Source organism: Antennarius striatus, chromosome 21 (assembly GCF_040054535.1).
Source record: "Antennarius striatus isolate MH-2024 chromosome 21, ASM4005453v1, whole genome shotgun sequence".
NCBI classification, from domain to species: Eukaryota; Metazoa; Chordata; class Actinopteri; order Lophiiformes; family Antennariidae; genus Antennarius; species Antennarius striatus.
This window is the reverse complement of record NC_090796.1, coordinates 7390647-7410000: the sequence shown is the minus strand read 5'-3', so window position 1 is coordinate 7410000 and position 19354 is coordinate 7390647. Positions and strand designations below refer to the sequence as shown.

The 19354-nt window shown below is 44.3% G+C and overlaps 1 protein-coding gene across 3 annotated transcripts in view; it reads left to right on the top strand.

Annotated features, from left to right (window-relative positions):
- bahcc1b (BAH domain and coiled-coil containing 1b) overlaps positions 1 to 19354 on the top strand; it is a 65556-nt gene that overhangs the window by 24047 nt on the left and 22155 nt on the right. For all 3 annotated transcript variants that reach the window (XM_068305298.1, XM_068305297.1, XM_068305296.1), the window contains 9 exons: positions 4382 to 4519; positions 8790 to 8900; positions 9087 to 11102; positions 11546 to 11657; positions 12259 to 12452; positions 13023 to 13163; positions 14297 to 14487; positions 15022 to 15403; positions 16292 to 17218. In XM_068305298.1, coding sequence (XP_068161399.1) covers positions 4382 to 4519; positions 8790 to 8900; positions 9087 to 11102; positions 11546 to 11657; positions 12259 to 12452; positions 13023 to 13163; positions 14297 to 14487; positions 15022 to 15403; positions 16292 to 17218 — 4212 coding nt within the window. The remainder of the gene's footprint in view (positions 1 to 4381; positions 4520 to 8789; positions 8901 to 9086; positions 11103 to 11545; positions 11658 to 12258; positions 12453 to 13022; positions 13164 to 14296; positions 14488 to 15021; positions 15404 to 16291; positions 17219 to 19354) is intronic.

The following is a 19354-nucleotide window of genomic DNA, read 5'->3' as shown; positions in this document are numbered from 1 at the left end:
CATGCCATTTAGAGATACTTTTCTCCTCCTATAACTATTGGATGTAAAAGTAAAACGGTGCACCTGAAGCTTTAGGTGTAAATACACCATATTTTGATATTTATATTTTTGCTTCATCAGATTTACTAATATCAAACTCCATTCTGGCAAGACTAGAAATATCATGGCATCCCCAAATCCATGATTGGCTCTGTTATCCATGAGGATACCAAAAATATGCCACAAAGCAGAACCTGCCCAGAAAAGCAAGGCACAATTCCAGTATTTTATAAAACAGTGTGTAAGTGTTTTTGAGTGGATTTTCCCCTCAGCAAATCACATTACAGTCAATCATGAATAAACTAAAGCAGATTTTGCTCCCTGTAAGTACAGCTGACTGTATTAGTATGAATAGAAACTCAGATTTTTTTTTTTTTACCTTGGATTGTCAACACAGGGGGATTCACTGTCTGTGTGTGTTGACACACTTTTCCAAGTTATGATGCCAACTAGGAAAAATAAGAGCACACGCTCACATTTTCTACTTTAATTACCACCACAGAGACTGAATGGAGCTGTTCAGTCAGCAGCTTGTACTGTATTTATGGTAAATAACGCAGACTTATTTAGTAATAATCTGTGCATAATCATCGTATGGCCTGGGTCATGGATGAATTTTTGATGTCGTTGGATATCCAATAAAAAAAAAATCCAGCTGCGTTGAGTGGAGTGTGTGAATGTGAATTTTATTCTTTCAGTCACTCGTCTTCTGATTCTGCATATCTCATCATTTTAGGAATTTGGTGTGTTTACATTCATCATTTTTAATTTCTGCATAGAGCGACGGGAAAGTACGGGAGGATGCAGCGGTGACAGATGGAAAGGCAATGTGTGGATCAGGATAAAACAAAGAAGGAAACAGAGGGCAGGAAGAGAAGGAGAGAAGGAGGGAAAAAAACAGGGTCAGAAATAAGGTTTATGTTAGTGGCTGGCCTCCCCAGATGATTTTCCATATCAGCAGGCCAGAGGGAGCGGGCAAATATGATTTTCTCTCGAACTTGCCAACAGAAAACAGACAGACGGGGTGGGAGGAAGGTAACAGGAAAGAGAGGGGATGGGGAAAAGAGAGGAGAAAAGGAAAGGGGCGAGTAAATGGAAAAAGGGGGAAATGGGGGAAGGGTGGAGATCGAAAAGGTTGAGAGATGAAAGTCAACAAGGAATGCTGAGTATTTACTCCATCGTCTAATCAATATCGGTACTGTTTGAAATCACTACAACAAATTATTTCTTCTTTATACAAATGAACTTTTTTGGCCTATAGCAACACAGTGTGTGTTTTTTCAAATGCATTGCTATTCAGGTGAAATCTGGCCTCCCATTCCCATTGGCTGATGCAGTAGATGAGGTGGTGTCAGCAGTACGTGTTTCTGTGTGTGTGTGTCCAATAGAGAGTCTGCCAGGGGGTCTTGTGAAAGCAACCTGAGTCTTATATGAGCTGTGTTTTATTATAACTGGCTGAAAGGTTGCTGATCTACAGTTGTACATGAGAAAAGAGGGTTTGTAGGAGGAAAAAAAAAGAAAAGAGAAGAAATACTGTAAAAATATCCTGTCTGCAAGAGAGAACGAAAGAGAGACAGAAGTGAGAAAATAAATGTCTACAACGGAAAGATTTGGACGAGCCCCTTTTCTCCTTCCTCCAAATTTATTATGACAGCAGAGAATGAAATGTCAAGGGCACAAGATGGAGGGATTTCTACTTTTACATTGAGTACAGTGTGGGTGTGTGATGCTTGGGATCCAGCTGTATAAATAGACGCACACACCTCTTTCTGATTTGTCTCTGCACCACTGCTCCTTTCTCTTGATTTATCCCCACGCCCTGTATCAGTTGTGTATGTTTGTGTGAATGTGTGTGCGTGTTTTTTTTTTGGGGGGGGGGGTGATTGGCAGACAGTTGAAGGCACTTGTGGTTGTGGTTGAGGTGAGGGTACCGTACAGTGCACGTGTGCGTTAGTGTGTGACTCAAATGCAGATTGTTGTGGTTGTGGTAATTGTCTATGATGCGAAGCGGCGTTTATGGGTAACGACCCAACCTTCTTACCCCGTCTCTCTTTTTCTCTCTCCCTCCCTTCATCCAGTGACTAATTACCTGATTCCCCATGGATTTGTTTCCTCCTTCCCCTACAACTGCTTGGGTTGTTCCACTAAATGAGAGCATGCTGATAAGTAGAGATGCATTCAAACAGAGCAAACCTGAACGGAGCCTGTTCGCTTTTAGTCTGCTGAAACACTAGCATGGTGAACATCAGAGAGGCTCTGGCTTGTCTGGGAAGTTCAAGATGATTTTCACTCCTGTATCCAAGTTTAATCCCTCGAACTGGTTATTGAGGTATAACCATTTCCAATTAAAAATGAGGAAACACGTTGAAACAAAAGTTTTCGGCTTAATTTCCTCTCTTTACGCAACACTGACAGCAATCATAGGCGAAATCTTTGACAGTAATTTTCAAAAGAGGAAGTCTACAGTACAGACACCAGTGATGCTTGACATGTGAGGCACGTGAGATACCGTTTGATTTGATGATAGATATTCGGTCTTGCATCGCACATGATCTTAATACAGACATTTTTTAGAGATAATTTGATGTGTGGTTTTTTTTTGGTAATTAAAATCACGAAAATGTAGAAGAATCTATACTGATGGAGTTTGTCAAATGACAACGGACAGCGGGCACAACAATCTCCTGGGCTTGTTTGATGAGGATCAACCCCAGACTCGTGAGGGAATGTATTGCTCAGCTGGTCACACAGATCAACTTTATTTTCAACAAGCAAAATGAGGATTCTTCATGAATTGTGTTTCATTTTCAAACACATTATTTAAAAGAGTTAAATGCTTGTATAGAGTCATTTATAAACTTATCCAGAATGAGAATGAAATAGATACAAATATTGGTAAGATTTGCTTTTGTCATTTAATTATGATACCACATTTGTAAATTTCTGACTATAAATTACAAATAAATAAATAAATAAATAAATATATATATATATATATATATATATATATATATATATATATATATATATATATATATATATATATATATATATATATATATATATATATATATATATATATGGCCAGATCAAAAACAAATCTACTTCTAAAAGACGTGTGATTTGGTCGTCAGTGTCTTCACGTAGGATACCTGTTTGCAATCTAAAATGAGTTGAGTCTGGACTCCTTTAAATGAATGCGCTACATTATAGGACTGAAGGGATTAGAACAGAGCTATTGGGTCTAACAATTAAAACAAACTACGAGTAACTCACAAAGTTATTAAAGAAAGTCTTTATCCTGATCTGCATCAGAATTTAACAGGTCTTTCCTGGACCATATCCCAACCTTTCTTTTGTGGAAGTCTGTACCGTAGTTTTTGCGTACACCTACCAATTAATCCACCAACACCTAGGCGTCAGTGAGACGTTTAGGTTTTATCACTTATTTCATCTGTACCTCCATTACATCGGTTCCAGTGGAATTAAACTGTCTCCACAGGATTGGCAACCTTGAGCTGTTATTATTGATTGATTTTAATGCTAACCAAAATAAAGTGACAATTAACAGCATTCACACATTCCTATTTGAAAGCTTGAATTGAAGCTGTAGGCCAGCCTCATGACCACATTTTATATCTGCTTGTATGAACACAGGAAAAAAAAGTCACCTTGAAGCATTTTGATGATCATAATTACAAAAAAAAAAAATTATACACGTTAAGGAGAAAAAAACTTTCAGAATTGAAAGACTTCCTTCCAAGGATGAATGTCGCCTAATGCAGCTCACAACTACTCTCTTCACAGACTACATGGTAATATTAATATTTCCACATCTGTTGGTACTGACATTTAAATCATAACAGGAGAAAAACCCAGCCTCAAACACCAGCAAAGAACTTGACGTGTTATATTTTGAACAGTGCATTGACTCCTGTCATAGTGGTTTGGGATGATGTCGCTCACCAATTCCATTGATTCTATGTCTTGAGCTGAACATAGCCTACCCGGTGTCACAGTTGGTTTCTCACTGCTGATGGTATTTTTTATTTATTTTTTGCTAACATCAGGTAACACAGGTATATTTAGGAACAAAAGTCAATTTCAGACATCAAATATTTTAAAAGCATGTGAAGGAGAGACATGAAACAACTGTCATTCACTCATTTTCTTTTTTTAGCTTCTGATGAATTCTGATTGTGTGTCTGAAAACTCTGTTTAACGGTGTCTTATGTTCTGTGGTGTTGAATGGTCACCGTTACCTCAACAGACCTCCCCCCCTCTTCTACTTATATATTTATCGGCAAACATCATTTTAACATTTGGCCTCTGTGTCTTTCAGGTGCTTCCTTCATGGGTTCCTTCCTGGCCAGCAGTACCCCTCACCCCTCAGGACCCGCAGCATCCCCTTCTTCCCCCTCCTACAGGGCTGGACCCCATTCGAGGGCTTCCCCTATCTGGTTCCCCCATTCACATGAAGGTAAAGACACACACACATGTACACACATGTAAGAGGCAGCCCAGAGTGCTGGGTTCTCTGGTTAATCCAGGGTCTTGGTTTGGGATTAGATTGAGATGGAGCCATTAAGTGGTTTAACCAACACTGAGCTGAGGCCAAATGCACTGCAGTGATGCCCCAGATGATGCTACTTATAACAACACACACACACACACACACATGCGCACGTCTGGCTCTGTATGGCAGCAGGAACGTGGCTTTGTGGCTAGTTGAGAGCTCCAGCACCATGACGGTTTCCAAACTGGTTCGAAACCAGGACCTCCCTCTTCCTCTTGTCACGACCCCTAAGCACGTAAACAAACAGCTTTGTGAAGAACTAAAATACCACACACACACACACACACACACACACACACACACACACACACACACACACACACACACACACACACACACACACACACACACACACACACACACACACACAAATATCAGAACCTGAAGTAGTGGAGCCATCGACTCCCCTCCTTTCACTCAATCATCTCTCAGCCCCCCCGTCCCCCTTTTTGTCTTTTAGGGATGAGTTTTAAGTTTCATGGTCCCCTGCAGTGCACCCCCCTCCAAGACACACACAGTGAAACATACCCCTATCTACACCATCCTCTCCCTCCTCCCGGCCCCCTCCCCCCTCTGACCACAGCACCACCCTCAGGGCCCCTTCTGTGCTAACCAACCTCCAACGGCCCCCTTCCTGATCAGACACACACAATAATGAGTGCATCTCCATACATCACATCCTCTTTTGACTGTTAACCGTTTGCGGTAGAGCGAAAGGTCAACTTAGTTATCTTCGCCTCCCAGGTATACTCGAAAATATTTGACGGTGAGATACGTCTTATCAGATAACTCCTAAAAAGACAATGATAGAAAAAAAAAGGCAGTTTCTGCCACAGGCTGTTTTGATCAACTTAACTGAAAACGGCCGAAAGCTGAATTTCATGTTTCACCAGTTTCTCACAAAATGCATGAGTAAATAAGAACACCTTATTTAGGTGAGGATGTGTGACATCTCCAAATGTTTGCTGCTGAGGAACAGTTAATTGTTGTTGTTGTCTTTTATATCACACAGGGTGATGCTGTCAAACCAGTTCCAAGCAGGAAACCATTCACAATGATGTGATTTCAATCAGGTCACATAGTTTTTCTGGGACGTGCAGGTAGTGATTATGTTGTTAAGAACTTGTGCGTTTCTTTCTCTGCCGTGTCAAAATATGTGCCATGAACCCCGCTGAAATGTCAGCTCCCAGAACCACATACACACACACACACAAACACACACACACAAGACTGCATATTTGTCACTTCTGCAGCAATTGCCACAGATCTTCCAAATTTGTGACACAACCAAAGAAATTCTTTCGTCCTGGAGACATTTTCCACTTTTAATCAATTATTTTAATGACTTTGCACCAGAAGGCAATGGAGTTTTTTCTGCTATTAATGAAGCTGTGTTATTTCCATTCTTGAGTTTTAATCCGTCACATCCTGTTGGTGGAAAGGTCTGCTGCACACTACAGTTCACTTCTGGGAACACGCTGACTATCACATGTGGGGGGACAAGACGCTTCCTCACTGCAGGCCAAAGTTGTGATCTAAGCTTGTAAAACAACTTAGAAGAGCTTCGCCTTTACTCAGAAATGTGTCCTGATGCAGCGATAATGTTAGAGAGGAGACAGACAAAAGGTTTGTTTTGGTGTTTGTAGAGAAAAAAACTGCAACAGCACAGTCCTGAAAATGAGCATCAGATTAATAGAAGGAGCTGGATGTAGGACTTCAGCGTGAGCAGAAGGGAGAATCAGTGAAAAGAGAGAGAGGGTGTGTGTGTGTGCGTGTGTATGGATGCACGTGCACCTATCAGACAGATTTTGTATCTATGGGGTTTGATGTCTGAACACACACACAAGCATATACACACACGCACACACACACACACACACACACACACACACACACACACAATGATTGTTTTTCAGAATTGAAGCCAGGGAGCTCTAGTAGGCGGTCTGCCAGCTGGCTGCGCTCCAGAGAGTGGAGCATAGCCAGAGACGAAACCTGTTTCACACACACACACACACATACACGCACACACACACACACACACATACACACACACACACACGCACGCACGCACACACACACGCACACACACACCTAGTCACAGATGAAAGATATTCAAAGTAGTTTAAAAAAGCAATAGTTTCACACACATACACACTTTCTTTCTTTCTTTCTTTCTTTCTTTTCCGTGTTATTTCTTCTACACCTGTCCTCCAGATTATTGTCCTCCCAGTTTTGCGTTTCCTTTTCCTCTTCCCTCTCATCCATCTCAAAGGTTTTTGCTTTCTACTCACTTCCTCCTTCAACACCTCCCCCAACACACACACACACACGCACACACACACACACACACACACACACACACACACACACACACACACACAATAGCACCAGATTGGGAGCTTTGCATATTGACAACCATGTTCCTGTGCGAAGCATCTTCACTTTTAAGTCAGTTTTACACTGATAAAAAACCCATGTATGTCCATTTCAAATGAAATATCTGCCTTCATACTTACATTCATCCTTTACACTAATATCAACCCCACAGGAAGGCAGTGGATCGTCAAAAAGTTTGATACTACAAAAATGGCGATGGCGACTTTGTGGTAACATACCTAGTATATAAAAGTTTACCAAAGTGGAGGTAAAGGTGTACAGTATCCCAGTAAATTATTTTTAATTTACTTTTAAATGTAATTATTTTTTTTACATTTTTTATTTCACATTGCAAAATCATCAGCATTCGCCATTTCTTGCTTCGATCATGGACACATCCCATGATGATCTTTAGTTGTAAGCCTTCAAAATGTTCCTGAAATCACACAAAATAAACGCAGAGCGCTGAAAAGAGTCTCATCGGTGGTCGTATCCCTCTATAAAACTGAGCATGAATGAGCCTGTCGTCTCTTTACATCTTTCACAACCCCACGCTCCTTTCTTTTCCCAGCATGACCCTTTTCCATCTTCATTCCCCTTCGTCTTTTTCATCTGCCCTCCCTCCTTCCCTCTCAACTTTTATCACTCATCATTACCCGGGGGATTGGCTTTAGATGGCTGATAGAGCCTTTTGGCTAATTGTTGCCATTTAGATTCACTGGTTGTTAACCAGTCAGACACACACACACACACACACACACACACACACACACACACACACACATACAAACTGTACACAGTCATGCATTTACATTACAGCTAAAACACACTGAGACACTGAATCCCACACACACAAGCAGGGAGCGGTGAGGGGGTGTTGGTGGTTTTGCAGTGTGACTGTGGAATGCGTAGGATGAGTTTTTATGGAGTGCTGTTTACTTTGGCCACCACCGTTAAACTTTTAACGGCTGCCAATTAACAGGCCGGCAAGGACACTCTGTGGGGCATGAAACCAGCTGCTGTAGATCACACACACACACACACACACACACACACACACACACACACACACACACACACACACACGCTATTCACGTCTCTCGACCTTATAATGTGAGATGGTGTGCCTCCTGTGTACACAATATATGCTAGTGTACTTGTCTATGTGTGAGGGCCTGTAGTGCTTCTGCCCCCCGTCGTACACCCCCACCCAACCACCATGCACAACACACACTGACCCTCACCCAGTGAGCCCTATCAACAACCAAACACTAAGATCTCCTCCATCCTCCAGTACAGTTCAACGTCCTTGAAGACAAGGAACAGAATGGAACGACCGTTCACCTCGCTGCGACCTCCTGGGAGGACTGTGTGTGTGTGTGTGTGTGTGTGTGTGTGTGTGTGTGTGTGTGTGTGTGTGTGTGTGTGTGTGTGTGTGTGTGTGTGTGTTTTAAGGAGAGAAGGGGGTTGTGATGCGTCTTACTATTTGTCTTAGCTTTGGGAAAAATGTGCTTTATTGTAAAGAAAATTCCATCCTGTTAAATGCTGCAAACACTTGGCAGTAACTGTCAGCTGTGGTTTTTGTCACCACTTTGTCCACTGTAAATAATGTCAAGTCGTGCGGCTTGTTTGTGCAAAAAGTGCATTTATGGTGAAAGTAGCCCTAACTGGCCGTATTTGTTCTGTTTGTCCCCATTTCATGATAGATTTTAGGGATAAACTGTTTAGAGGGCTGCTGAATGTCATTGCTTGGGTCTACCCTCACTTCTTTCTCGCTCTTCCCCCTCTCTGACAGGGTACCCCAGCTATTCAGGAAGCCTTGCTTCTCCTTTTCTCCCCATAAGTTCTCTTGATCACCACTGCAATGGCCTTTATGGACAGCATCGCTTCTATGATGCTCAAAAAGGTAGGTGTTGGTGACAAGACCACTTTGTTTATACTCACCCAAACTGCCTAATCAGCATTCACCACAGGAGCAAGAACAGCTGCTAAATGTTGGGTTTGTTTTTCAAATTGGCAATATTTATTTCCTTTTTCTCCGGGTATCACGGAAAATACATTTTAACAGTGTGATTTTCTAATCTCCTTCCAGATCACTTCTTCCTGAGAGGCCTTCCTCCCCAGCCCTCTCTACTCTCTACTACCCACAGCCTTCCTCCACTTTCCAGGTCTGCTCCAGGCCACCCACTTGGCTCTTGCAGCCGAGAGACAGACAATGGGGGAGGAGGGGGGAAGAGCACAAAGGAAGCCGGCGATAAAGGGGTTTCATCTGTTTCGAAAATCAGGGAGCGATCGAGCAGCAAAGAGCGACACCAAGAGAGCAAAGACAAACGGCATCAGCTTCATCAGCACCATCCGCATCAGATGAACTCTGGCACCACTCCATCCAGCCATCACAGCCAAGCTTACCCGCTCCCTCACTCTGCCCTCCTTCCTCACCTCGCAACGCACGGCAAGGAGGAAGACCACAGACACTCTCTGGAGCGACACAAAGAGTATAGAGACAGTGATCCAGGCGGTCTAGAAACAAAACATATGAGTGCCTGTAAATTATCAAATATTTCGGTAGCAGAAAGTGGAACTGGAGAAAAAGGGCTCAACCTGAGCAGCTGCAGTGGGGGTGGAAGAAGGTGCTCCAAGGATGGACCCATAAATGGAGAGATGAAGATCAGCGAATCTTCAGCCTCTTCTAATGAATGTATGACAAGAGGTGCGGCTGCAGTGACAGCCATCTTGGCACCTCCAACCCCCCACTCTGTGGCCTCCTACTCTATGCCTCCTCCTCCCCCTCCGCCACCTCCTCCTCATGCTTTGCACATGAGCTCCACCATGGGAGGAGGGTGGTTACACCACACACATCACCATCCGCATCCTGAGTTTTACTGTCCCCCAGCCCCTCTTACCCTGACACCCCCGAAAGATCCAGAATCCATTCATGGAGGTACTGGGAGGGAAGCGAAAGTCATTGCCCCAACTTATGTGCCCTCAACTGGGCCGTTGGGTGACCTGGCAACCACTGATTGTCGTGGGGCAGGAGGAGGTGGGAGGAAGGGAGAGGACAAGAATGGAGAAGGCTCTTATGAAAGTTCCTCTCATCAGGTTAGCCGACTTAGCAGTTGTCAGAAGAAGGACAAATCCCAGCCGCATCAACAGCAGCTGGGTTACGGTAAGGCTGACAAACCTCCTGACTGGAGCCACCACACGCAGCACTTACACAAACCGAGCTCCATTGTGAGCTCCCAGCCCGAGCTGCGGTCCTGCAGCCTCGATGCATCTTCAACTTTCAAAGATATAGAAGTTGTGGACGAAGTTTACCGTCCCTCACTAGACACCCAAGTGATACATCCTGGTGCTAGACAGGGAACATCCAGGAATGTTTCAGACACAAGCACTCCCCCTTTCAGGGATTGTTCCCAGACCGGTCCTCATTCTGATGGCAAAACAGGGACAGGGGCTCATGGGGAGGGGCAAAAAGTTGCAAGGATACGACATCAGCAGCACCACAGTCACGGTGCGAGTACGGAAGACAGGGGAAGCAATGGAAGTCAGACAGCACCCTTGTGGAGCGCTCGAGGAAGCTCCCAAGAAGACCTGAGAAAAGGATCCCATCATCCATCAATTTTAAATTGTGAAGGTAGGGGGATCAGCAGCAGAGCTCCAAGCAGTGACCACAACCAGTCTCATTCTCAGCCACCTCCACCTCTATCCTGCTCCTCACTGCACACTACTGAGGGTGAGGGCAATGCCATGAAGAACCTAATGAACTACAGCTCTCAGCAACCCTTGCTGCTACCACAGCGGGGCCCCTTTGGAGGTCTTGGCTGCCTCAAGCAGGGTGGAGAGAGATCAGAGAAGGGGGATAAAGGAGGAGCCAAAAGCAACACATCCCCGCAAGACACTCCCAAACAGTCTCTTCCTCCTCGCCGAGCTTCGACTAATGAAGGAGAGAGGACTGACAGAGGTGGGAAGGAAGCAGGGGAGGCAGGTGAGGGGGAGGTGCGACAGCCTCCAGTGGGTATTGCCGTTGCTGTAGCCAGACCGCCCCATCGTTCCCCAGACAACACCCCTGGACACAGCAGACAGGGCAGGGTGCTGCCCAGCATGAAAGGTCAGATCATTTATGCTCCTAGCAGTGAAAGTCAATTAATGGTATTTCTGTGCTCTAGGCTATTTTAAGTGAAAAATCCACAACTGAGCACTCATGACCAGCTACTGATGAGTTATAACATACATATAGTTGTACTTTTGGAAAAGGCCCTCTGGAAAACATAAAACATTGATTTAAACTGTAAAAATGAGAGACATATCTGGGCAAATACACAAGTAATACATATTTTGACCATCTTGATGCGACGTTGTGTGCACAAGTAGTGGCAAGTAGGCATTCCCTTTAAAGGACCAGAAATACATGCAAAGATGTGATGGACATGTGGACAGTGTCCAGAGTGATTTGTGTTTTCTCTGGAGGTGTTTAAAACAATGTTGTGTAAGAAGACGTTTGTTTGTAGCCTGCCAGTTGCTGTAAACATGTGTGGTTGGTTTGTGGTTCAGGATTGTCTCGTCCTGTGTATCCTCTGGGTCGGGAGGCGGAAGAGAGGAAGAGGATGACAGAGGAACAGATCAGCCTTCATCACCTGGACAGAGATAGGGAGATGATTATCAGGTACACTTCTACAAACACACACACATGTGCACGCGCGCACCCACCGCACCCACACACACACACACACACACACACACACACACACACATGAAGGAAAGCATCTTTTCATTTATCCTCTCATCTGATAAGCTACACTTCTTTTATTCTCTTGGCTTCTCTCTCCTAGTCTGAGACTCTGCTTCTCCTTTCTCTCATCCCCTCACTCCATTTACTCTTCTCACCCTTTGATGTGGTACTTCTGTACTCCCTCTCTCTCTCTCTCTCTCTCTCACTCCTCCTCTGTCTGTCTTTCTCTCTAAGATGAGATGTGGTGCATTAATGTTATGGGGACTAATACGGATGTCTCTGAAGTATCAGACTCTTATTATGTAGTCATATTAGTGGAAGAAAACACATAATGAGAACTCATAGACCAGACTCAGGATGATGGCTTACTTGTTGCCGTCATATTTCATTTTCCTGATGTTTATAATGGTTGTCGTGGTAATGAAGATGACAAGGATGAAGATAATGATCATAATAACAGTGATGATGATTATGGTGACAATACGAGGGGTAATGAAGGTAATGACAAAGTTCACAACGCCTTTCACTTCAACAGGGAAAACAAGGACCGCGTAGAGTTCGCCAGGATCCACCCTTCTAGTAGTTGCCATGGTGACCTGACCTCTCACCTTTTGGTTCCTGGAGGAGCCAGTCAGTTAGGGGTGGACCCTGCTGCACATGCTCACCCGGCCCATCACCACTGGATGCAAAGGACAGGAAGTCCCTCCCTCTGGATGGGGCATTCATACAGTGAGTGGAGTAGAAAGACGGTTTGTGAGGACAGTTTTACTCAATAAATCATCAGATGCAAATTTTTATTTTTTTTTCAAAACTGTTTTATCGACTTCTGGTGTCAGTCAGTGTTGGCGGTATGTTTGTTGAATTTCATATTAAATTCTTTCTTTGTTCAATCTTGGTACACTTATAAATAATGCACATACAAATGTCTTTTCTTTATCTATTGGAATGTTTTTTGAGATAACAATTTGCTTAGAATTGAAGAAGCGTAGAGCTATAGGTTGAATGACAACTTTTTCACGTAAAGGTGCTCCAGAGATAAAGTAAACATTTACTGAAGAGCATATTTCTCAGATGTCTAGAGGCAAGTCATTAATATTTTACACTTAATGCATTGTATTGAAATCACTTTTACTATTCGTGTTACTCCTAAATGGAGGCACCAGAGGTTTCTTCTGTTCACTGTGTATGAAGTGCACCAAAATTTATCCATGAAGTGTACCACTATCTTTTTGGTTTAGTAAAATCGGTATGTAAATGTCGCTCTCATTTGACTGTGTTATTTAAATATCTCTGATCCAGGTTTAAGCCACATGGGAATGAGTCCAAGCTTCCCACCGGGGCTGCCCAGCCCCCTACAGCCTGTCTTAGGATCACTCACCCAAGACCCCAACTCCCCGCTGGTGGTTCTTCCGACAGAGCCTGGGCCTCATCATCACCTCGGTACACTGACCATCTCTTTACAACCCACATTCATTTCTATCGACCTACGTTTACTTCCCCTTCCTCCCTCCTTCTCTCATTTTGTACCATCAGAGCCGCTACCATTTCTCTCCCATAGTTTTAGTATCATTGGCTAATCATAATATAATGCTCAACTAAGTCCCTCTGTCAGTGGCACCATGTTTTATAGCTTTGTTAATGAGAGTAGCTATTCCAACGCCCCCCCCAGCTCCCCCCCGCATGTGGCCAGCATTACACAAACCATTTTAACTGGCATTCATCTCTTTTGTGTTGAAGCACTGTCGTGTTTGCGCCAAAATTTGTGTGTGTAGGTGAGAGTCTGAACATGGGTGAATTAAGTTGTGTTCATGTCTGGAAAAAAAAATTGAGACATTGCTCAGTGTTAAGGGTTGTGTTGTTCTCATCAACCAAAGCTAGAAAGAGAAAAAGTGTGTTCGCGCGAGCATGTGTGTGTGTGTGTGTGTGTGGTTGTGTGTGTGTGTGTGTCAACGCTGCTTTGCAAACAGGCTGTGAAATTTAATTATCTCCCGCCTCCCTTGCTTCGCTCCGTGGGAGTTCCTGCAGAGAGGGGAAGTGCATCCACTGAACCCTTCCCCTGGGAAACATTAGCCCACTCAGGCTAATCTCACAGAACAAAGGTTCCCAGCGACAAGGCAGCCAAGGAGGGATGTGTGTGTGTGTGCGTGTGTGTGTGTGTATGCGCGTACTCACATGTGTTTGAATGAATGTATTCATATGTGGTTTGTGTGGTTTTCTTTCACTGGAAAATAAAATATAGTAAGCATAAGAAGATGAATGGGGGCACACATCACACAGGATTTATTGATTGTCTCTGATGCCATCATATGTCTCATACAGATCACTGTTGTTACTTGTTTGATTAAAGAGTTTGAGCTTCCAAGCAATCCTTTATGTTCAAAAAGGTAGTCCAAGAATCCATTGGATGTTTGTCTTTATGACTTCCATGAGTTTCTGCTGATTTATTTAAAACTTCAGTGGTGTGAATTGAAGAATAGAAAAAGCTTTATTGTAAAAAAAAAAAATTCTGTTCAAATAAAAAAAAAATCTTTGAAGTAAATTCCCATCTGTTTATTTTCCTTTCTCTTCTATAGATGTTCTGGAGCCATCGGGTCTGTGGCCTCCTGTATATGGAGGTAGAGGCCCTCCTCACCTACAGCATCACCCCGTGTACTCCCGCTCCTCGTTCCTACGGCAACAGGACCTGTACGCTCTGCAACATCAGCACCAGCAGCAGCAGCAGCAGCGAGCCATGGAGCACATGCAGCGCCACTCCTTAGGACAGGTATTATGAACACACAGCTCAATATTCATTTTAGTCTAATTTTTCAGTCAGTCCAGTGAGAATTAGGAATTATGGGATCTGTGGACAAAATGCCGTTTTATTCCTTTTATTTCAAGAAAAGTCACATGCAGTTTTTTAGTTATTTGTATCTTCCGTCACATCAAATAATAATTATTTGAGTCAATGACTTTCCCTTTTATTCAGCAAAAAGTTTCATTAATGTGCTGTGTGGTGCTTTTGCACTCTCACACAACCAGGCCATCTGGCAATCTAATAGTGTGGCTGACTCATGATTATTTTCCCACCCTTTTTTCATAGGGTTGTGAAAGTGTGTGTTGTGTTTAAGTACATAATGTCTTATTTATGTAAATCAATTATTGCATTTCCCGCTTTAAAAAAAAAAAACACAACAGGAAAGATGAAATTTGTGAATAGTTTCTAACTTTTCCATACTATTTTGTATGAAATTTGATACATCTGCACACAAAGTTTGAAAGGTTTTCCATAATACACTTGTTTCTTACTTTTTCACAGAGAAAACATGAGGAACAGGCGATCACTGTAGAAGACTCTCCCCCTGAATCTTCAAGGATTCCCTCCTCATCTTCGGCATCTTCTCCATCCACCACTTCCTCTCACGTGGCCAAACCTTTCTCTCACACACCTCCTCCTCCAAAGACACCCACACCATCTCCGGGGATGTGTCCCAGCACCCGCCAGTCGCCGTGCTACCACTCCCCATCCAGGCGACCACACACAGTGAACCCACTGACCCCCGCTCCGAGCCCGGCAGCAGCAGCACCGCGCTCCCCGGCGCTCAGCCCTGCTCCTTCACATCTCTCCAAGGGGCTGGAGAGGGGCAGTGACAGAGGAGAGGGACAGCCACCTCAGGACTACCCACAATCCCTAGAACCAGGTGAATGTAAAATAAATGGATTCAAAGAAAATCTTGAGTCTCATAAGAAAGAGACCAAACCACACAGGAAGAGATAGACAAGACACAAATAGGAAGGATGGAGGTGGAGTTTTCTACTGCAGAAATGCATCACCCATCTTTGGAGCATGGTATTCTCCTGATTAGATAGAAACTGTTTCATTTGCAGCTGATCCTTTGCTCCGTGTGTCCTTCAATTTTTGCTTTTTTTTCCTGTACAAACTAAATAGGGACAGCAGGCAGGTCAGCCATTAAGGTCAAAGAGAGCATATGGGTACTCAGTGTGTGTATTCGTGACCTGCCAGCGTGCTTGTGTGTCTGAGCTGTGTGTGTGTCACAAGAGGAAGGTCAGAGAAATTTTCAGATAGAACCTCCTTATCCTTCAGGGGTCCTTGAGAAGTACAGGCAGAAGGATACACATTCATCTGACTGTATTGTCAGGGGCGGAGGAATACCATCAATAATAAGAGTGCATGGGTGACAGGGCTAGCACTGCAATCACAGGGAAACAGCAGGGTGTCATCAATATCCCACTGTACACACACACGCACACGCACAGAGAGACACACACTAACACACACACACCCAGACAGAACACATATAATATACACTAGTGTACAATTGCACACATGTGCCCACACACTGGCTGTGTTTTCTGCACCCTGCTGTCAGTGTATCATGCCAACTGTAATCACGCGTTTCATCCTGTCTGCCTGAACAAAATGGCAATGAATTTCCAAGGGACAGGGCGTGACTTCAAGACAGCAGAGATTTTATATTTTCTGTACATGCTTGTAAATAAACAGAACTGTGAACAGGCTCTTATGTCACAAGACTTATCTAACATTTGCATTCTTGTCTCTCATCCAGACCTGCCACCTGTTTACACCTACTCTCCGATCACCATTTGTTACAAGGCTGGGCCCTCGCCTCCCGAGGCACGACTGGCAGAACAAGCCACGGTGGAAGAAGAGCCAGCACAGCCCGACGCCAAGTCCCTCCCACATCCATGCCACATCCTGCCTCTCACTGAAAAAGAGAAGAGAAGGGAGGAAGAAGATGGGAGAGACTGCGAAGTGGCAGCATCCCATAGCAAAGTTGTGGTGGAGGAGAAGGAAGAAAAGAGGATGGGAGTGAAAGGATGCTCCATCCCCGAGCCTGAGACCAAGATTTCTGGATTTTCGCCATGCCCTTCCCCAACTTTGGTCCCAGATTCAGACTGTCTGGCCACAGCCAAAGGCAAAGCACAAAAAACAGAACCCTCTCTGGTTTGCTTGGGCCTGAAGGCCAGCCAGGGGGATCCCCAACAATCCAAAGAGCAAATGTCTGAAAGGGAACATCAAAAAGAGGACATGGAAGAAGATGAGGGTACGGACGTTGGGTCTGAACCGAGAGAATGTACTGACTCTGTGCCTGTGGAGCCTGGAGAGGTAGAGAAGGAGGAGATGGAAAAGAATGGGGATGAAGATGAAGAGAATGTTGAGGTTGTTGAAGATGACGAGGAAATGGAAGGGAGTGTGGTGATATCATGCCAGTCTCCTGCTGCTTGTCCGTCCTCTGACTCCCTCCTCCCTCCAACACCAAATACTGTGGCTCAGCTTCAAGGGGCCTACATGTGGAGCCTGGAACTCCTGATCGCTGCAGCTCTGTGTGCCACCAGAGATGCCTTGCACCCACCAGCACCTGTAGTTCAGGCACCAGGACCTGCGCCCCACCATGGAATGGAGATTCTAGGAGAACTTGCAGATCTGGAGATCCAGCAGAGGAGCAGGGAGAGCAAGGAGAAAGAGACTGAAGGTAGATTTAATTAGAAAATGCGTCACTTCTTTCAATGTTTTGGGCTTCGAATCTTACATATGCTGTATTTCATGGCCTAAATGAAACCAAAAATGTAGAAATGCTCACAAAAACCAGCTTTCATCCATCCTGTGGAGATGGTTCAAATCAAAATGAAGCAGGAAATCAGATCAAGTGTAAAAGAAAAAGTTGTGTGTCCACTTGCACACATACACACACACACACAAACACACTCACACACACAGCTCAGCATGTTCCCCAGGCTCTGGCATCTTGCTTTGCTAATTAGACCCTTTCCCTTAAAACACTTCTCCTGTAAGCGCTCCTATTTTCCTCTCGTCCCTCTGAGAGAAAGTGTTTTTATTTATGCCAGCATCTGTGTGTGTCTGTTTGCTTGTACATGTGTGTGTATGTGTGTGTGCACCGTTGCAAGTGTGTGTGTAAGCTGTTAAGTAATCCCAGATGAATCCCCGCTCTCCTCCATCAAGGTCTATGTGCCTCTCCACCAGGCTGCCTGCTCCCTGCTCGTGCCTCCTTCCTCCGAACCTCCTCCTCCTCCTTTTTTTTTTTTTTTTGTCATTTCTCACTTCACCTGCTTCTTTTCCTTTTTATTTATTAAACCAATGTAATCTTGTGTGTAAATCCTGCATCTGAAATCCTTGTTGATGGAATTAATAAATGTAAAAATCGTGTGTGTGCGCGTGCGCCCGCACTGTATGCGGTTGGCATACACAGAGACGCTGAGTGTGTGAGTGTGCATCTGTTTACATGTGGATGCACATGGTTAGCATGCGTAATAGGTGTGAAATCAATAAGTCCTATCGCGGCGCGGAAGGCGTTTTCCAAATTGCAACACATTTATTTAAAACCTGTTCTGGACTCTCTGTGTGGAATGTTATTAATACTACTGATAGTGTTTTTGTCATCCTGAATGTGTTGGGGAGATGAAACCGATCCCAGACAGATGTATTTATGCTGCTCCTTGACGCAGAAGGATATCTCAGCCGTTCCTCGGAGATTGCAATTACAGATTACGGAATCAAGAGAGACTTGCCCCTCCAGTATAAATTAGCACCAATTCATCTATTTACACAAAAAATAGGAGAGCTGCTTGTGTCTTAACGTCTTCTTGCCCCTCAAAATTTCATTTACGTTGAAAGTTTCAGCTCGATGTGTTCCTGTTCCCTTAATGGCTTCTAATGATGACTTGGTCTGTAGTGGCTGTAATGGTTTTAATTTTCTCGTTCTGTTTTTGCGTTTTCTCCTTCAAGTCCCCTGCGCTGCCTCTGGTTACACCCTTCACCCCCCTTTAGGGACACAGCGTGGCGTTAATACTGTGCAAAGATGGGTGTGTGTATGTGTGTGGTATACAGTGGGCGGAAGGTATTCATCGATTGTGGCCATCCTTCAGGATACTATACTAGGCGTGGTGATGTCAGCAGTGATGTCATCCTATCAGGGTAACCGGAGCGTGCCATTGGCTCAGAGGTCTGACAGATGAGATGGTATTGACCTCTGCAGGCCGGGACGGGACAAAGCTGCGTCTCTCAGTTCCTCCGCTCCGTCTTTCTCTCTCTGAGGAGTTATCTGTCGTTCTCACACGAGTTTGCTCTTTCATTCGAGCTCTCGTTTTTATCACGCTTCACAGATGAAAACTCCATCTTTCCTGCTCGCTTCTTTCTCTTCTGTTTACATTGTCTGTCTCCATCTCCCACTCACACAAACGGGTTTAATAATGTCAGATGTCAGTGAATGGGCTTTGCAGCTCCGATGCACAGCCTGTGAGCGATCCGGTGATGCCTCTCCTCTCTGCTCCTCTCCTCTCATTCTGCCATCCTTTCCTCTCCTCTTCTCTCCTCTCCTCTCCTCTCCTCTCTTTCCGGTTTCCGGTGAGCGTGAGTGTGAGTGGTGGATCGAGTGGCGGATTGAGTGGCGCGAGTGTTTTGAATGGTTTTCTGTCCTTGTGGTTGGACAAATTGCACCTTCTTTCTTTTTTCTTCTGTACTATGTACATGGTCAGGTAAGTGCTTTATTATTTATTTTTTTTGGTGTGGGAATCGTTATTGTGTATTTGCTGGTGTTGTGAGGACTCTCAGGGCGCAATGGCGCCCGCCGAGCCGCCACCTCCGTCACTCC